Genomic DNA, 18315 nt, shown 5'->3' with positions numbered 1-18315 from the left:
TCTTTAAAGAAAACATCAGCAATAAGGCTAAACACTTTTATAATATTTGTAATGATATTCAAATTAAAATACTGTATAAGGTATTTCAGAATACAGTAGCACAAAAAGCTGGTGTCATTGGTGACATTCCCTAAAAATGCCAAGATTTCACAAATTTAGCCACGGCTTGTAAGAGCACATCATTTTTTGGCAATTTAATAACGTAAGTAATATTATAAATTTACTGATATTTGACCATGTAAATAAATGATTGTAAACACTCTTCACATATTTTACCCTCTACTTAATGTTATACTTCTCCCAATGCCGATGACATTGATACCCCCACACTTCCTTGTCACTTTTTTTTTCCTGAAACAATCTTAATAAGCATGGAGTTTGTCAAGCTCACCCTTGCGTTTGTGTTTTACTCGGCAATGAGATTCCTCCTTTCGTTGCAGACTTTCTTGCCAAATCTAATGATGTGATTTGCAACCTCAAGATTTCGTCATCTTTGGTCTGCCAAAGAAAGTGTACAAGTCAAAACCAGCGTGGAATAAAAGTAGGGCAAATGGAACGAGAGAATGCCTTTGAGACTTAACAAAATCTTTCTTGTTCTTTCAGTGTGAAACACTCACTTTCTCTGCTTCGATCACCTTATACCATTCTCAGGTTCTGCCCATCAGCACCTTTTTGTGTGGAGCTTCTGTTACCCCGCCCCAGCCTTGGGAAAAATGGCATTATACTGTATTTGGATTGGTAACAGAGCTCTCACTATCTTTCTGAGACATGCCACTGACCTGCAATTAAGTCCCATTGTTACTTTACAGAGAAAATTCCTCACCAAAGCGGACAGAGGACACTGCTGTGACAAATTCTCCCGCGCGCATGCTGCGTTTATCGAGATTGGCCACATGCAGCACATATATGATCTTGCATTTTCCCTCCCCAGCAAAAGCAGTGCTGATTGGTAATGAGATGCAATTCACACTGTCCATCTCTCATTAGTGAGACTTTACAGGCTGCTTCTGTGTAATCACTACTAGCTCTCTGTCTCCACATCCTCTTAGACCAACCCCCCAGCACACCCCACTATTCAACCCCATTGATCATGCATGCAGAAATTTAACCATCCCTTCATTCGTGTCCAAATAGCCCTTGTCCCACTTCCAGTGCTTCATCTGCTGTGAAGGGCAGGCAAGTTAGCAAAATGGGCACTGTGCACTATAGCAAGACCATAAAACAAAATCTCTGCTTGCACAACCTTTACTATACACTTTATGACTGCTCAAGAAGCTATATGCTATAGCTATATGCAAATGCAGTCTTTTTTTTTTTTTGCATGCACCTTACATCCTGCAAGTCAAAGCTGCCATTGTCTTTGTGTGAATTACTTTGGGTATTGATTGGTCTTAACATTGGTTACCAGGTCACATGTTGAAGCAGTGTTGAGAAGATTAGCTGAAGCTGGCTTTGGCACTAATTAAATACTTAAAGTCCAGCAGTGAATGAGAACAGCACACAGGGCTCCTGTGAGAGAACACTGCATCAGCTGGTTGGCAGCATTTGGGGAGTATTAAAACTTAAAACTTGAGATTGCCTGAAATCTTGAAATGCTTGCTTCCCAGAAGAGTACTTAAAAAGCAGCCTCTTGATGCACTCAAACTGAAGTTCTTAACTCGAATTGGAATTCTTTGAATACCTGATAAGTGAGCCTGAACTGTCAACAACCCAAAGAAACATTTTAAGGGCTTCTGTTTTTTAAAAAATTTTTTTTTATTAATATATAAAAACAGCTTAATCTTGCCTTTTGTTGACTCACTTGACTGGATGTGATGTAAAAAGCCAGTTTGCTGTCCACTTAAGATTCTCAAGGCCTTGCATGGGCAGACATCGCAGAACACTGACTGACTGATTGACTGAATCAATGAAATCTAATGTTATCCATATACCGCAAACTATTGAAAGCAGTGCATGCAGCCACGAGAGACGCTACAAAATGAAGACCAGAGATAAATATTAGAATTTAATTAGTAAATTATGGACGTAGGCCTGAACTTCTGATTGTCTTTAGGCCGACAAAGAAAACCTTGCAGACCCTGGCAGTTCACGAATGAAATCACTACAACTTAGTTCCATTCCTATATTATCTTAAAACGCAATCTATAACGCGTTCATCTTATTTTACAAGTTCTCACCGGAAGCGGCTTCCTCGCTCACAGTGGCTTTGCCCCGCGGTGGCGCCGCGTCCCTTGGCGGAGGGATGAGGGAGAGACATCAGCGTGGACGGAGTAGAGGACGAGGACGAGGAGGTGGAGTCTGTCCCAGCCCGCATCTGGCCCGCTCCCCTCTGACACCACGGGCCAAACCCGCCCTGAGCCTCTCACTTACTGACCGTCTGTTCCCCCGCACGCCTCGGCCCCGGACACCCTCGGCTCAGCACCAGCACTCGCACACACGCGACCAGGACACGGAATGGACACGGAAGGGAGCCAGAGCACCCTGTCCACCACGGACTCCGCTCACGACCCCTGGTAAGTCAAAAAGAAAACTTTTTCCCCCCCCTCGCACATGTTTTGTGGAACAAGCCTTGCATTCTGCGGGGAGGCTGAGGAGCGCACACCTCCACACTGGCAGCCTTCATGTACTGATCATACACCGAGGTCCAGTTTCATCAGCAACTTTGTTTGTGCTGTGCGAGTACACAAACATTCACTTTACTCAATCCCACTGCATGCTTTTGAAATGATCCTTTTTCTTTCCACAGCAAAATGTTCATAGGTGGACTCAGCTGGCAAACAACACAAGGTACATCTTTGAAAACGTGTTCAATACTCTGTATGAAATAAGGCAAAGAAGCATAAACTGTTTGGAAATCTGCATTTTTCTTAAAAAAAAACCCATCCACTTGCTAATGCTGAATTTGTTTATTTTCGTTTTTCCCTTGGACTTCAATGAATGTACCCTTTCAGAACTTTTATACTTGTATGATCCTCAATGTTGGTTTAAAGAGTGGTGAAAATTAGTTATTTCTAATTGAGCTGTTTTTTTATTTAAAAAAGAAAAAAATGTGTCAGGAGTCTTGCTGGTAATTTTAACTTAATCCTTTTTAATCCCTGGTTACTTTTGTTTGATGAAAACTACAAATTCATCTCATATTTCCTTCTACTCCGCAGCACCATTCTCCACTAATGTGTCCCCTTGTTGTTGCTTTGTGTCCCAGAGGGTCTGAAGGAGTACTTCTGCAAGTACGGCGAGGTGAAGGAGTGTATGGTGATGCGAGATCCGATTACTAAGCGCTCGAGGTGAGCTTGGCGTCTGCTCTGAAAGTTTATCTGTCCTCCGTGATTCCTCACCGCTCATAACATATCATTACGCGTCGACATAGTTTTCACTGTCATTAATACCGCCCCACCCCACCCCCCCTCCCCGATGTCCGCAGAGGCTTTGGATTTGTCACCTTCATGGATCAGGCTGGCGTGGACAAGGTTTTGGCCCAAACCAGGCATGAGTTGGATTCTAAAACAGTGAGTTCTCTGTCTTTACTGGCTAATCTCATGGCCCGCTCTTTGATTCATGGATTTTCTAAGACTATCCCATTAAAGTTAGTACATTCGGTTACCTACGGGCTGATATTCTCAATTTTCATTGCGAGCGACTGCCGCCGTTCCTCTGATTTGGATGCTTTGCATGACAAAGTGACAGCGGAGACACTTGGGACAATCTCTTTGCTTTCTGCCAAACATTCAGCAAAATGTCAGCCGGTGTCAATTTCCATAGAAACAAGGGGAGTTTGAGCTGCTTGACTTCCCCCTTTGCCATTCTTGGATTTGCTTCTCCAGAGAGAGAAGCAAACTTTTCTTCTCTGTCTGCCTTTTCTTTTCTGTCCCAAGGGGTGGAAATGACCTCCAGAATAAAAGTTTCTCAGCAGAACGGGCAAATGCAACCTGAGACCACCAAGGTGTGACGGTTGCACCAAATAAACTTCTTGTAACACTTCCAAAGTGATAAAGTTGTGACAGGTTATTCCACCTGCACAACCCTAATATGTTGGGATGTTTTAATCGCGCATGAGAGTGTATGTGTGCGTCAGTGATGAATGTGGCCCTGTTTGGGAACAATGTGACTCCGTTGGTCGCCATAGGGACCCCTGCTCCCACCTCTCTCTCTCTCTCTCTCTCTCTCTCTCTCTCTCTCTCTCTCTCGCTCTCTCTCTCTCATCAGTGGGAGTGGTGATGGCGGCGGCGGGTTAGTCGCTGTATTGAAATAAGGATAGCACACTTTTTCGTCTTTGTGCGCTGAGCGACACACCGACTCAATATATCCGAGGCAGTGGGGAAGAAATTAAAGAGAAAAAGTTGCACCAGACACTTCAAGAAAGCACACAGGCATGAATTAAAGTGGCTTTTTTTTTATTGGCTATCTGTTCGGCTCTTTAGCGTCACTTGCAGGGACAAGGTCTGTGACACTTTGTGCCACGGTGGTTGGACGCCACTAAATCGCCATGGGGTTGGTTTCCATAGTGACCCCCCCTGCTTCCCCACAGTTGAAGAATGGCTCTGTCACAAAAGAAAAAGAGGCCGATAACAATGCACATCATTTACAATTATTTCTTGGCTACCGCAAGACAGTATAAACAGGCACAGTCAAGGTGAGTGAAGGTCATTGAGTCCCGCTGCCTCGCGATAAGCACATTACACAAAGACGATGACTCCATTTTCTTTTTCCAAATCTTCAACTTGACACTGTTAATGCTGCTTAGCTTCGTTGGATGGGGGGTGGGTTTAACTTGGCAAGAACTCTAGACCAGCCGAAGAGGATGGATGGTGACTGGAGGAGGACTTTTCTGGAGGCCGGTCACTCCCCCCCTCGATACAGACAGGTTATCCTGTTAGCGAGGGGAGAGAAAAGGTTCTCCAGTGGCAACAGAAAGAATGCGACATGCTGTGACCGACTAAATCGCTCGGGTGCTGCCGGAATGAGCGGACCTTTGCACAGCAGTGAGGCTGCCGAGCAAATACACAATTTATTGCTGCTCTTCGTGCTGCGGAGCAGATAGTGGCAAGTGAAATACTGAGATCACGTAACCAGATCGTGGCCCTCAGCTTCCTGCCATCTCTAAACTGGGTTGGTCCCATACTAACTGCACATTTGTTGAGCAAAGTTTCCAGTCACGCCACTCTCTTTGAGGTCCTGTTAACTATTTCAGTGCCACAGAAACACAACGGGGCGGGCGAGTAGTGGTGATGATGGGGGGGGTTGACCCTTGTCTGCGATTATTGTGGCTCTCCTAACTAATAGGATTGGAGTCAACAGGCTTGTGTTGGTCCTCGAGATTTTGCGAGCTGCCCAATCAGTGTGCTGTGAAGAGTGTGTTCGTATGTCCAGGCCAACTGTTGCGCACTGCAGCTGGGATGTACACTGGGTCGAAAACGTCTAAAAGTACCCCAAGTTCAAATGCCAAACATTTGTGGTATACAAAAATGAGACCAGAATGAATATTTTTTTAAAATGCTTGCCACTAATATTGAGATCTAAAACCAATGTAAAAATATAATAAATAGAGGGTGGAAGTAACAACAAACAACCAAGATATTATGTGTGAACACCTTCTTAGAAGTGAAGATGAGGCTATGTTTAGAATGTATCAATCACATTCAACTCATGTTAAATTGTATTCAGCACATAGTTGCCACCATTCAATGTGCCTCCAAATAAAAGTCGGATGTTCTGGTAGAACAGCGCAAGTCATGTTCTGCAGTGAGCTTCTACTTTTGTATATCACATAACCTGGCGTTTCAATTAAGGTGTGTAGACTTTTCATATCCACTTTAAATGGCAAGGGGATCGCTCACATTTCCTAACCCTCTCTTGCAATTATGTCCAGCTTCACCTCCATTACTTTGCAGTAAGGTTTGGTCTCTGCTTGCATGAGGCTTCGAGCTGCATGCCTGCAATGTATGAGATGGAAAATGTGCTAATTTTGACTTTTCTTCCCCCATGTTGCATTCATCTCTCAGCACTTTTCTCCACCGCACAAATCACTTTCATTAATACAGTCATTGTTTAATGCCCACTATTTCCTTCCCGCTCATGTGCTGTGTGCTGCCCTGTTTGATTTTGTTTGTTTGTTTGTGTGTGTCTGTTTTTGAATGTGCACAGGAGTGTTGGCCATCAGGAGGGTTGGTGACCGGAGGTGACTATCAGAGTAGTCTAGCCACTATAGAAACTAAACAGTAGACTCTGCATCTGATCCTCCAGTCTTAGCCTTTTAGTCTTCTCACTCTTTAGAAGAGAAACCAAAGCCTGTGGCTATCTCGACTCGTATTCAAGTAGAAACACGCTGTCGTCCTCATTCTGGTAAACGCATGTGATTTACCACAGAGGCTCTAGCTGTCTACCGTACTGTAGTTTAACTTTACCCTCTCATGGTCGCAAACTAATCTTAGCGCCGTACCGCCTCACCATCTGTTAGTGTAACGGCGGTTCAGTGTGAAGTAGTCTAGTTGATTTCTACTTCAATTAGAGCAGCATAGACTTCGAGTAAATGTAACCTGTCTATATTGACATTCTCGTGGCATGGTGTGATGCTCTCCCTAACATTGAGAAATAAATAAATAGACAAATAAATGAAGAAATAAATAAGTGGACTCAGGAAGTACAAAGCAGAGCAACGTCGGGAATCGCAGATGCTCACAACAAAGCGCGCGTGGCCCCGTAGACGAGCTCGATGCCGTGCGTTGTTTTCGTCACCGACGGAAGGAGCCAAAAACAAACTAACACAAACAAACTGTGGTGGATCAACTGTCGCTGTGGTGTGATTGACAGCTCCCTCTCCTCTGTCCTGTCTTCCTCAACCTGGCCACCGCTCGCTCTCGCTCTCTCTCTGTCTGACACACTTCCCCCGATTCCTCTCAGGCTCTCCTCACAGAGGTTAGGTGGGTTTGTGATTGTGGTACCCGTGTGAGATTCCAGGAGCTCACATGTCACATGGTGGTGACGAGAGACGCTGGGGTTCACTGGACATTCCCAGGCATTCCACCTGAGCGCCACAACACACACACACACACACACACACACACACACACACACACACACACACACACACACACACACACACACACACACACACACACACACACACACACACACACACACACGCAGAGGAATAAAAAGCACAATCTAAATCTTCGGTTCACTCACAGTATTCAAAATTTCAACATTATGTGTCATTTTTTCTAAAATATCAGGCATCCCGAACAATTGGATTGAAAGTTTAAGTAAAAATTTTGGTTTGAATTTGTTACATTTAAAATGCTCACACTGTACTTTATCATTGTGGTCTTATTGCTTATTTAAAAAAAAAACAGCATTGGAATTGTAAATTGTGAAAATTGCTTTGTAGTTTTTTTGCCAAAGTTAATTAGCATCAATAGCTTTTGATTTCTGTTAGAAACAGGCCTCCAATTGTCTGTTGCATATAGCCAATCAGTGTCATTGTACTTGCCGCTAGAAAACTAAAACAAGATGGAAAGATAGAAAAGACTATTCTGCTTCGCTGATAATGTTTTCCCACTCTGTTTTTGTCATTCAAATTGTGTGATGTATTCTTCTTATAGAACCTACCCAGTGGCAGTGCCTTACCACGAGACTGTTAGCACTAAAGTACTATTCAAGAACTGTGTCTTAGCATGATAAGCGGAATGGATAATCTGATTAATTTCCATCGCATGGGTTATCTTCTATCTAGTAAAAAGGCTGAACACAGGGAAAGAGCTTCCCCGCATGGCTTTGTTCACAAACAATCACTGATTAACAGAATAGGTATTTGTTGAATTGGTCATTTATATGATATACTGAAAGGTGATCAGGTTCGATGAAACGACATGTAGCTTAATTAGAGATTGTTTGTGCACCCAGCAGCCTTTCAAGCGCCCCTCACGACACATCACATCACTTAACAGACCTCTCTGTCTCTGTATTATCTTCTATAGATTGATCCTAAAGTCGCGTTCCCCCGGAGAGCTCAGCCTAAGGTGAGTTAAATGAAATGTATTACACATTTACGGGGACTGTCTGGTAATATTCTGGGTTATAGCCTTCAAATCTAATGAACGTTTTAAATGTGAACCATTATGTGATTGTTTATTAATTAGTTCTCAAAACTTTAGTTATTGGCCGTTTTGGGGTGTGTCGAGTTAACACCTGACCAGGTGAAGAATAACCACATAGACCTAGCTAGCTAGCGACATGTGGTTAAAATAAATCAAATAAAAAAGTACAAAAATGTCTTTCATGAAGTGTGATAGCATTTTCCCCAAAGCAAAAACCTGCACAATTGGAGGAATGTGTATAAATGACATCCTATATAAACCAGATATGTTGAATCATACTAATCTATCTATTTAAGGAAGTTAAATCATTTTTAAATAAGCTTGCCTAAATACCTGATACAACGCTACTCGCACTTCTTGTCATGCAGACTGTGTGACTTAATGCTATCAGGATCTTGTAATGAAGCTCAGACGTGAGAACATGCTGTCCGGTGTCATAGCTGTAAATCTGGCAGATCTCTTTTCCTACTGAGTACCAACAGAAATGCATCCAGGCAACCAACTTCTCCTCAGAAGTCATAACAATCTCTATTTAATATTTTCTTTCTTTCAATCTTTTTTTTTAATGATACACAAAAACAACAGATAATTTGGTGACATGCTGCTTGTCCTGCTTGCTGTGAACAATCCTGTTAGAAAAGCCCAAAATAGTTACAGGTGTTAAGTGCAGGCTGTACCCAAGCAGGCCTTTGTGTCACACAAAGTGGCTTCTAAATTAAATCAGCTCACATACAAAGTGATGTAACGGACGAGCATGTGAGCTGTTTTTTTTTTTTTAAGGCCGAAACATTCTCATATCCTCCTACCAAAAAGAAAATCCTTTATTTGTGCTGTTTTTGAATATGTATTTGTTTGTTTATCAATGTCTATATTTAAAGATTTAAATGTAATTCTGTTTCTTTTTGTAGAACGTAATCCTTATTAGGGGTGTTGGGACAACAGCCGTATGTGTAATAAAAAAAAAGAAAGCATAATTATAAAGGTTTTTCACAAAATTTCTTTATTAATGGAATTGACCTTGGTGATGTTGTATAGAACACACAAAATTTACTGTCGTGAATTCTTGTTTTAATTGCTTAACAGTTAGTGACTCGCACCAAGAAGATCTTTGTGGGGGGCCTGTCGGTGAACACCACCATAGAAGATGTCAAGCAGTACTTTGACCAGTTTGGGAAGGTGAGTGAGCGATTGTTGGAATGCCGTCGCAGCCTCGATCGATGCGCTGAGGTGCACAAAGTAACAACGACCAATTATCACAAATTGATTCACCAGAGAAAACAGACGAGTGCTTGGAAGCAAAAGAGTTACTGTGAAGAGGAAGGCGAAAACGCGGGGACAGATTGGAGAGGGTAGCTGGGGAAAACTAAAGAGGCCGAGGGGCAGCAGGCGAAGTTTGGGGGGGGGGGTACTTGAAGAGTGCAAAGGGGAGGAGGCGGTGGGTGAAAAAGTTTTGTGGCGAGTGTATGGTGATGGTGAGGAAGGAGGAGGGATTATCAGAATCTGAATTAATCTGATGTAACAGCTGCTCCTACCCACAACCCCCTCCTGACCCGTTACCGTGGTGACCTGGCTTGCCCATTGTCCCTAAGTAATTCTGTGGGTAAGGGGGTTTTGTTCTGAAGGAGGAGGGACGAGGTGGTGTTAGGGGGTGTTTGCATGGGCCTGTGTGTTTGGTGGGGGTCAACTCCAGTTTAGAAATTATTTTTACAAACTTGACTAATTTGCCAAAAGTTCCTAACATATCGGCTAAATGTTTGACCTGAGGTCGTCGGCAACGTGTTGGTCTATTTTCATACATTTTCATATATTTCCACGCAGAGTTTTTTTTTTAAGAGGCATTGCGCGGAGAATAGACGACGGGCCCACAAAGGCTCCAACGAGAGAGGGAGGGCTTGATTGAGAGAGCTTGGTGGAGGCGTAGGAGAGGGAAATGGGGCAAAGATGGGGTGTGGGGGAGATTTACAAAAACCCCTCCACAAAGACAGGCAAATATTTTGTTAATTTGGTCCAGGAGATTCCCGCCATTCAAGAACTTTCCTCATGAATTTGAAGCAACTTTTCACCAAGTAACAGGTGGACACAAATCTTCCCAACTTTTTCAAAGTCAAACCTGTCTGCAATCCATCGTCCCTCCAACAGGGTGTCACATTATTTTCGGTGCCAAAGGTACGGCCTCCCGGTTCCCCGAGCTCCCATCTCAATCATAGCAGCTAGATGAATTTTGCCGAGAGAGATATCGAGGGATGGCCGGTGAAATGTGGGCTCCAGCCATCCATGGAAGTTCCTGATTAGACTGCCTCACTGGACCTTTTGTGTCCCGTCATGGCGAGGACAAAGGAGTGCGGAGAGGGATGGGCAGGGGATAACAGGGAAGATGAGAGGTGGAAAAAAGGAGAAGAGGGAATATTGTCCTGTGGCACACTATTAAAGTCCTCACACTTTGAAATATTGAGCAATGATGTGCAAGTGAACACACTTTGCGGCATTAAAACAAGAGGATGTTTTTCCCTGCTTTTCCTCCCTCTCTTTTGTTGACTGTGGGATCACATCTCTTTGACAAAGTGTGTCCTGGATGTCTTGACACAGATGTGAGGCACCTACCACTAGGCTTCTTGGACGCGCAAACTTGCTCGAGCCGATAAAACGAGCAGCTCTGTGTGATAGGCCAACATTTGCGTGGAGGGAAGCCATGATTTGAGGTCCGCTTTCACACTGACACTCCTCGCTCACCTTTGACCTTTCTCAAGGCAAACTGCCCTCGGGGCCGGACGGCCACACGTACACACACACTCTCTCTCTCCCTCCCTCTCTCCCTCTCTCTGTTGGCATACACATTTTGTACGCGTCAGTATGGATCATATCCACGTCAGCATCCAGTAGACTTATTATAGATTAAGAGCAGACTGATTCATTTACCAAATGTTTGTTCATGCGAAGCCTGCGATTAGAGCGAACGCACACAGGTGGAAAAAGAGCCGGTCGACTTTCCCATAAGACGAAACTCTGGGCGTGTGTGAATAGAATAGACACCTGTGTCTATGCTGTATAAAGGGAGGCCGGACTGGTGGGAGAGGTCAAAAGGAGAAGAGGAGAAGGAATTACGGCTGAGTGTGCCAACAAACAAAACCTCCCGGCCTCTTTGTTCTCCCTCTCCCTTTGTCTTTTTTTTTTCCTCCTCCCTTTCCACTTTGACCCAATCTTTTTTCTTCCCTCCAACTCTCTCTTTCACCATATGTCCACCTGTCGCTAGTCCGCTCACTGTCAGCCCCCCCTCCCTTTCCCCACTTCTCTCATCGAGGCTCCACCTGCCTATAAAGATTCACCTTTCTACACCTTTCTTGTTTTGCTCTTTGTCTACTATCTAGCACTCCCCACTACTGCATTCATGAACCATATTTAATGTTGGCTTGGGCCCTTTCATGAGCACTTTTTTTTTGCACAGTTGCCATGGGAATGTCAAACTTTAGAGGGTAGGAAGGGGCCCGATTATGTGCTCTCCGAGGGGGATTGTGAGCACTGACTTGGGGCTTTGCATGCCACCCATTATGTGCATTGGGCACATACCCAACAAGGCCTTGCTCCGGAGTAGTTCTTCATATTTTCCTCTCTTTGCTTCTTCTTTCATAACCTGCCGCTTGCCTCAAGTCTCCTCCTCCCTCTTCCCTCCTCCTCTTTCTCTTTGCGTCTGTCCATCTGTTGCAAAGCCTCCCTGCAGAACTTGAGAAGGGCTGAGGTCAGGCAATATGCCGTGTGGCAGGAAAGAGTGAGCGCGTAGTGTAAAACTGTCTTGTTTGTCCCCTCCAGGTCGACGATGCCATGCTCATGTTCGACAAGACCACCAACAGACACAGAGGTGAGACGGGCTGACCTCCTCGCTCTGTTCATTCCCCACAACTCTTACCTTTCCTCTCAACCTCTTCCTCGAGTTACTACTCTTCCTCCAGTCCTTCCTGGATATCTATTGATTCACCTCCCAACCCCTGCAGAGCTCCTTCCTGTGGGCTGAGCTTGAGGAGACAAATGGGGCTAGTCTAATTAGCCAGTCCGTTAATCAGGATCAGGATAAAGCCTCCTTAAGCACCTCCTCCCCACCCTGGGACTGATCGATTATGACAGCCTACCTACCAGCTTCGCCCTGGCCTTCTGGCCAGGAAGGGAGGGAGGAGTGGATGAGTGTGCGTGCGCGTGTGTGCGTGTGTGTTTGAGGGGTTTAAGCAGCTATTCCAACTAATTACTCTGACTATTAGCTGTAGCAGTGTGCATAAAGACAGACTGTATGTGAACTGTCCCCCTCATGCACTTGCCTCGTCCTCATCAGGGTTCGGCTTTGTGACGTTTGAGAACGAGGATGTGGTGGAGAAAGTCTGTGAGATTCATTTCCACGAGATTAACAACAAAATGGTGAGAAGTTTGGATTTGTAATTTAGCATCAGTAAGTTGCCTAATTGCGTGGTTTTTTTCTTTTTGGAAACAGGTGGAGTGCAAGAAAGCTCAACCCAAGGAGGTTATGTCCCCCACTGGCTCGGCCAGGGGGCGCTCTAGGGTGATGCCCTATGGAATGGACGCCTTCATGCTGGGGATTGGTATGCTGGGTAAGGTTCCTATTGATCAAAACAGGAAGCAACTAGTAGCTGTTGTCCATCTGTGCTATTGCTTATCAGAAAGATATACATTGTTTTGGACAATTCAGTTCAGTGTTATTTATATGGTACCAAATCAGCATTATTCCAATGTCACACAGAACATTCTCATTATTTGTCCCACCTCAAATGAATGCCCCAAGTTAGGATCAGTTTGATGAGTACATCATTGAGTGGCACACATTTATCATAACTTTGGCCCTTTAGCATTTCTTCTCTTCACACTACGGAGAACAGAAACAAAAAGTCTGAAGAATTTGTCAAGTATTCTATCGGCGTTCACAGTGGGCAGGTTTGTTCAGTTAACCAGACACACTAATGCTACCACCTACTGTTCAGTTGTATAACTGCAAGTTTTCAATTTCATGGGGTAGTATTGACAAAGAAAGAAAAAAAAAACCTCTTACATTTGCAGTGTGTAAATCCAAAGTATCTCCAACATTTTCCATAATTTAATGATGTGCAAATCTTGATGACAAAAGCGATTTTTGACGCGCAGTTTGGTGCTGGTCCAATTTGGGTTTATATGGTCTAGCATGGTGACCGAGTGCTCAGCACATGAGCCGCCTAACCTAGTTTAATCAGAGGCTGGCGTTTCAAATTCGGACTTCAGCCTTTCTGTGTCGAGTTAAAATGTTCTCCGAGCATGTTCTACCTGTCCTTAGATGTGTTAGAAGACGGATAGGTGGATTGTTTGACACAAGTGCCGGATTAGATTAGTGAGATTGTCTTTTTTTTTTCACCACTAACCAGCATTATGTTGCAGTGCCATGTTGTCTGATTGTGTAACGCTGTGTATTGTAAGAATGATCGCCTCTAAACTGTATCCCTGATGTTTTCTTACAGGTTATCCAAGCTTCCAGACTGCCACCTACACCAGTCGTAGCTACGCAGGCATCACCCCCGGATATACCTACCAATTCCCCGGTAAACACAATACCCACTTGCATCATTAGGCATCATGGTAATTTGATTTTCACCACTGTTAGGTGAGAAGCAGGACCGAATTAGAAAGACTTGAATTCGGCACACGCTTACCAAAGACGTCTGAGTTCTTATCACTAGAGCTATTTCGAAAGAAAAGCAAGATGAATCCTACTAAATACTCATAAGGCATTTGACAAAATTTCCTTGATTGACTCCAGGGAAAATTATCAATCATATAAAAGAAATGAATGGACGTTAATCTTTCCTTGAATGTTTTGAACTATGTTTCCTCTGCCAGTGTTGTATTTAGGCATGCACATGCTGGCTGGAGGAGTTGCCATAATATGGAAGTAGTTGAGTTTCCCACAGCTGACCTTGCACATTCTTCAGCAAACTAGTTGAGCCTGTATTAACAGCGCTCTTTTTTTTCCCTCAAAAGCTTGTCTACGCCGTACTGTGTAAGATATACAGTCACACATCGCAGGTGTCAGGCCAAATCCTCCAATGGCACAGTTGATAAAGTTCTTTTCTTTTTCACAAGTCTATAGAAGTTTGGGTGTTATTTTTACAAATTATTGACCAAGGTGTTACTTTTATGAATTATTGACCAATCTAAAGTGGTGAAAATAGCTTGCTCTCAAATATGCCAGTTTTGGGGGTCTCATGAAAAGTGAGGATTTTGGAGGTACAACGCCAGCGATATATAAAACATGCCTGAACAGAAACAAGTTACACTGAGGGTGTAAATTGCTGCTTGTAAATATCAGGGAGTGGATTCACATCTGCTTTGCTCACATGTCTGTGTTAGCACCGTGTGCCAGTGTTTAGGCATGTGTTGTGCTCCCTTGCTATATCGCGCTTCATCATTCACAACCCTGCTATAAATCGTGTATTTTTTAAGTGATCATTACAGTAAAATACATACCCACAGTGACTATACTCACGCAGAACCTATTGTCATCCACAGCTCACACTAATACACTCACACGGATTTGCATGCCACCCATGTCTCGCCTCTTAAAGGACACTTCACTTCAATTCATACACTGTATTTGATAAATACAGTTATGCTTGCATTTTTTTCCATGTTCAAATACATGTATGATGTGTTAAGTGTGTTTTAATATAGTACACACATTTAAACCTTGGGAGAACTACGGGAGCTGTTCTAGTGTTAAGCAAAGTTTTTTCATGGTGTCTCTACTCTATATTTGGGATTTGGAAAATAACCTAAATATATATAAATAACATAATAATGGGCTCTACTGTGTTCAGCCAGTCCTTTTTTACAGCCCAAATGACTGAATTGTACTCCTGTTTTGTACATATGTGCTTATACATTTATATACCAGGGTATAATATTTTCAATACTGGCAGTCTTTTAAAATACGAATTATGACTGAATGGAGACTGTATATATATTTTTTCTTTATTCCTTTGTTTGCATTTTGAATAATAATTTCACTATTCTAAGCTGCCTTATAGTGTAATTCCCTTAAAAAACAAAATTTATGAGCACGATGTCTGATTTGTTGGTTCATGCATATTTAAAACAAAGTAACCATAATGTCTACTTCTAAACCATTTTTCATCTAACATATGCCGCTTCTCTTTCCTCAAATCCTGTATGCTTTAGTTTGACTTGTCCACACTTCCCACTCTGTGCTTGTGTTGTCCTTTGCTTACCTGTCAAAGGTGGCGTCTAGGACTCAAAATCACTTTTGATGTTTCTGTTTTAGAGTTCCACTTAGAGAGGACTCCCCTTCTGACTTCACCCCACCCCCCTGAACTCACAGGTTTGTCAGTCCCTCCTTCGGACTTTACAAGCGGCACGTCGCCAATTTGTCATGATACACCCCATCATCTGATACACATACTTTTAGCTTTTACAATGACACACTTTATTTGTTTTAGATTTTAAATGTGGACCTTCTATGTCTTTAGCGATTCCCCTGACAGCGTATGGACCAATGGCAGCAGCGGCAGCAGCAGCAGTCGTCAGAGGTAGGATTCTGCAAAAGGTTCTTTTTTTGAAAGTATTTTAAAAAATCATTCCTTGATGTCTTTGTACTGTATGTCCTTTGCCTATATGTGGGGTGATTTTTTTCCCCCCCTCATTGTGTGGGGTGATTTTCTTTCCCCCCATAAAAGCTGACATGGGCATGTTTACCACTGTATTTCTTCACCTTTCCTTTTAACAAGACACAAAAGGACAATAATTCTTAAAGCTTTGTAGGTGGAATTCTTGTGTACAACTCAAGTTGCACAACAGACCAGGGTCTCCAATGTCATATTTTGTACTTCATAATGCGCCGGCCACACATTTAATGGGAGACAGGTCTGGAATGCGCTCGATATAAATAATAAAAATCGCTACAATGTGAATTTTTGTTTGAGGGCTTAGAATACTAAAAAAAAAGGGAACCCTGTAAATCGGCTGTTCACAGTTCTATTAGCGATGAGTTGTAGCCTTAGAGAGACTCAATTAAAGCAACAGCATAGTTGAGTCAGATTCTCTCATTCGGCACGTGATTCTGATATTGTGACGATACCTTCAGGTTCTACCCCATCTCGCACAGCTGGATTTTTGGGAACCAGCAGCCCCGGCCCGATGGCGGACCTTTATGGAACAGCTGGTCAGGAGTCGGCGGTCAGCAGTTACCTCAGTGCTGCAAGTCCTGCCCCGAGTACTGGATTCAGCCATGGTCTTGGGGTAAGTTACCACCTAATACACCATCCTACCCAAAAAGAATTCCTTTGCATCTGTTCTCACTCTTGCTTGCATAGTTCTTCAAATTAGACCTCAGTCAAACTCACCAAACACAGAGAAGCAACATGTCATTTATTCCATCATAGTCAAATGAAGGTTTGAAAGAAGTAAAGGTGAATCTTTCGTGCTTGCTCCTACAGGGCCCTTTGATCGCCACGGCCTTCACTAACGGCTATCACTGAAAATGTGAGTTATTATGGCAGCATACGGTATAGTACGATTGCATGTGACCTCTGACTAATGCCGCTTGTTTGCATTGCAGCGGAGAGTTGTTGACGGAGGGAGAGCTGAAGGTAGTTGAAGTTGCTTTGGAGCTGATCTGGCCCAAGCTCTGTCCACTTCACTTCTCATGGTGGGGGAAGCTGACAACCCCACCTCCACCCCATACAACTACCCTCTTACTATGGCAACCTCAACTCAGCCAACCCTCAGCAAAATCAATCTTTTTGAAAAGCCAGCAAACCATAAAAAACACATACAGATGCTGTATTTTTAGTGTTACTTTTTGGGCTGATGTTTTCCCATATTGAGCGATCGCTTTGTCTTACTAGGTTATTTGACCTCTGAACCTGAATCTCCAATTGAAGGTTACCAACTGTACTGCAAAAAATGTCATATTAACAATTAATTTTTGATCATTTCTATTTCTTGAAAATTTGTCACGTGTACTGTATCCTTTGGTAGATTTTAACAAAATCTTGTTCTGCATTACGCAAGGAAACAGGTCATTGGTCACAATTACACGGTAGGCCTCCTTGAGCTGTACAATGTTGTAAAATACTGTAAATATGACTTTTGTTCGGGGTTCTAAGAGGTGGGGGCAGCTACTTTTAGGGTCTGGGAGGCTTTAGAGAAGTGATTTGTTTTCTTCTTCTCTTCAGTCCTGATACGTTGGCAACTTTGACGGTTTTTAGTTTTGTGACCATCTCAATACATGTCTGTCATTGTTAGACCAGCCACAAGTTTGCCTAGGCATTTCTCAATCTGACACGTAAGTCTATTATTTCATTGGAAAGCTGCTGTGAGTTCAGCAGAGGGAGGTGGTGTCCTTGTTTCCTTTGACTTTTTGGAGGAGTGGTGACAGATGCACGTAAAAATGCTCCTTAGCTAGGAGACGAAAAAACATACAGTTTTCTTACTTTGTCATATTGTTGTTTAACTGTGATATTTTTAATATGTGAATATTGTTTGTGGAAGAACATGAAGGAGTAGTCTGTTGTGCAACCGTGCACACACAGACACAATCAAACATGCTGACGGCCGCTTCTCTCTGCTGGTTGTGTGTGTGTTATGTATTTTCCTAAACATTGACCGACTGTGTAAAATATGCACCATATGCTGTTTTTGTCTGGGGGAGGTATCAATGTTGAAAATGTGAAATTTTTTAATTTGACTTTTTAATAATACATTAACATATTTGTCAAATTTATTGCGGTATATATATATTTTTTAAAGGTGGCTTTTTCTAGTCACCTTGACATCCCTCACACGTATCCACTGGAGGTCACACTAAAGCAATGTGATGGCTATTTTTCGACCAAAATAATTGTGAACAAAGTGAATAGGATCTTGCACTGGCTGGCCAAATGGCAGAAGAACAAAGCACTCCACATTTAATAAAACGTTTTCATAAACACTCAAAGTGCTGCAAGCTACCACGGTAGTTTTGATGCTGTCTTTGATGAAAAAACAAACTTGTCAATACCGTTTCAGAATTTCCTGTCATGTTATTTCTTTGGAGAAAATAAAAACCTTTTTGAATTTCTTAATAAATTATTTAAAAACATTCTATGTAGATTGTTGGCTATTTTTTGACATAAATCTTTGTTCTTAATGTTTAGGAACGGGTCCTTTTTGAAGAATATTGGTACCCCCACTGTAAGAT

General features: G+C 42.9%; 1 protein-coding gene across 2 annotated transcripts; it reads left to right on the top strand.

Annotated features, from left to right (window-relative positions):
- Nucleotides 1-201: 201 nt before the first annotated feature.
- On the top strand, nt 202-18221 carry msi1b (musashi RNA binding protein 1b). 2 transcript variants are annotated; one of them, XM_037257869.1, is made up of 16 exons: nt 202-949; nt 2171-2513; nt 2747-2787; nt 3203-3284; nt 3422-3506; nt 7974-8015; nt 9177-9269; nt 11898-11946; nt 12412-12494; nt 12568-12685; nt 13580-13660; nt 15400-15456; nt 15605-15664; nt 16219-16373; nt 16571-16616; nt 16693-18221. In XM_037257869.1, exons 2-15 carry the CDS (start codon nt 2455-2457, stop codon nt 16610-16612), a joined length of 1047 nt encoding a protein of 348 aa, XP_037113764.1. In that variant the 5' UTR covers nt 202-949; nt 2171-2454; the 3' UTR covers nt 16613-16616; nt 16693-18221. The 2 variants fall into 2 exon arrangements, with proteins under 2 accessions (XP_037113764.1, XP_037113765.1); XM_037257870.1 differs by lacking the exon at nt 202-949 and having other exon boundaries at nt 1761-2513; nt 16240-16373.
- Nucleotides 18222-18315: the final 94 nt, after the last annotated feature.

The sequence above is a fragment of the Syngnathus acus genome, chromosome 9 (genome assembly GCF_901709675.1).
Source record: "Syngnathus acus chromosome 9, fSynAcu1.2, whole genome shotgun sequence".
Lineage (NCBI taxonomy): Eukaryota > Metazoa > Chordata > Actinopteri > Syngnathiformes > Syngnathidae > Syngnathus > Syngnathus acus.
This window is presented reverse-complemented; position numbering and strand designations above follow the sequence as displayed.

Coding starts and splice junctions, on each gene's coding strand:
- msi1b (XM_037257869.1), top strand. CDS start 2,455: ATGGACACGGAAGGGAGCCAGAGCACCCTGTCCACCACGGACTCCGCT. Junction 3,285..3,421: donor CCGATTACTAAGCGCTCGAG/GTGAGCTTGGCG, acceptor CGATGTCCGCAG/AGGCTTTGGATTTGTCACCT. Junction 11,947..12,411: donor GACCACCAACAGACACAGAG/GTGAGACGGGCT, acceptor CGTCCTCATCAG/GGTTCGGCTTTGTGACGTTT.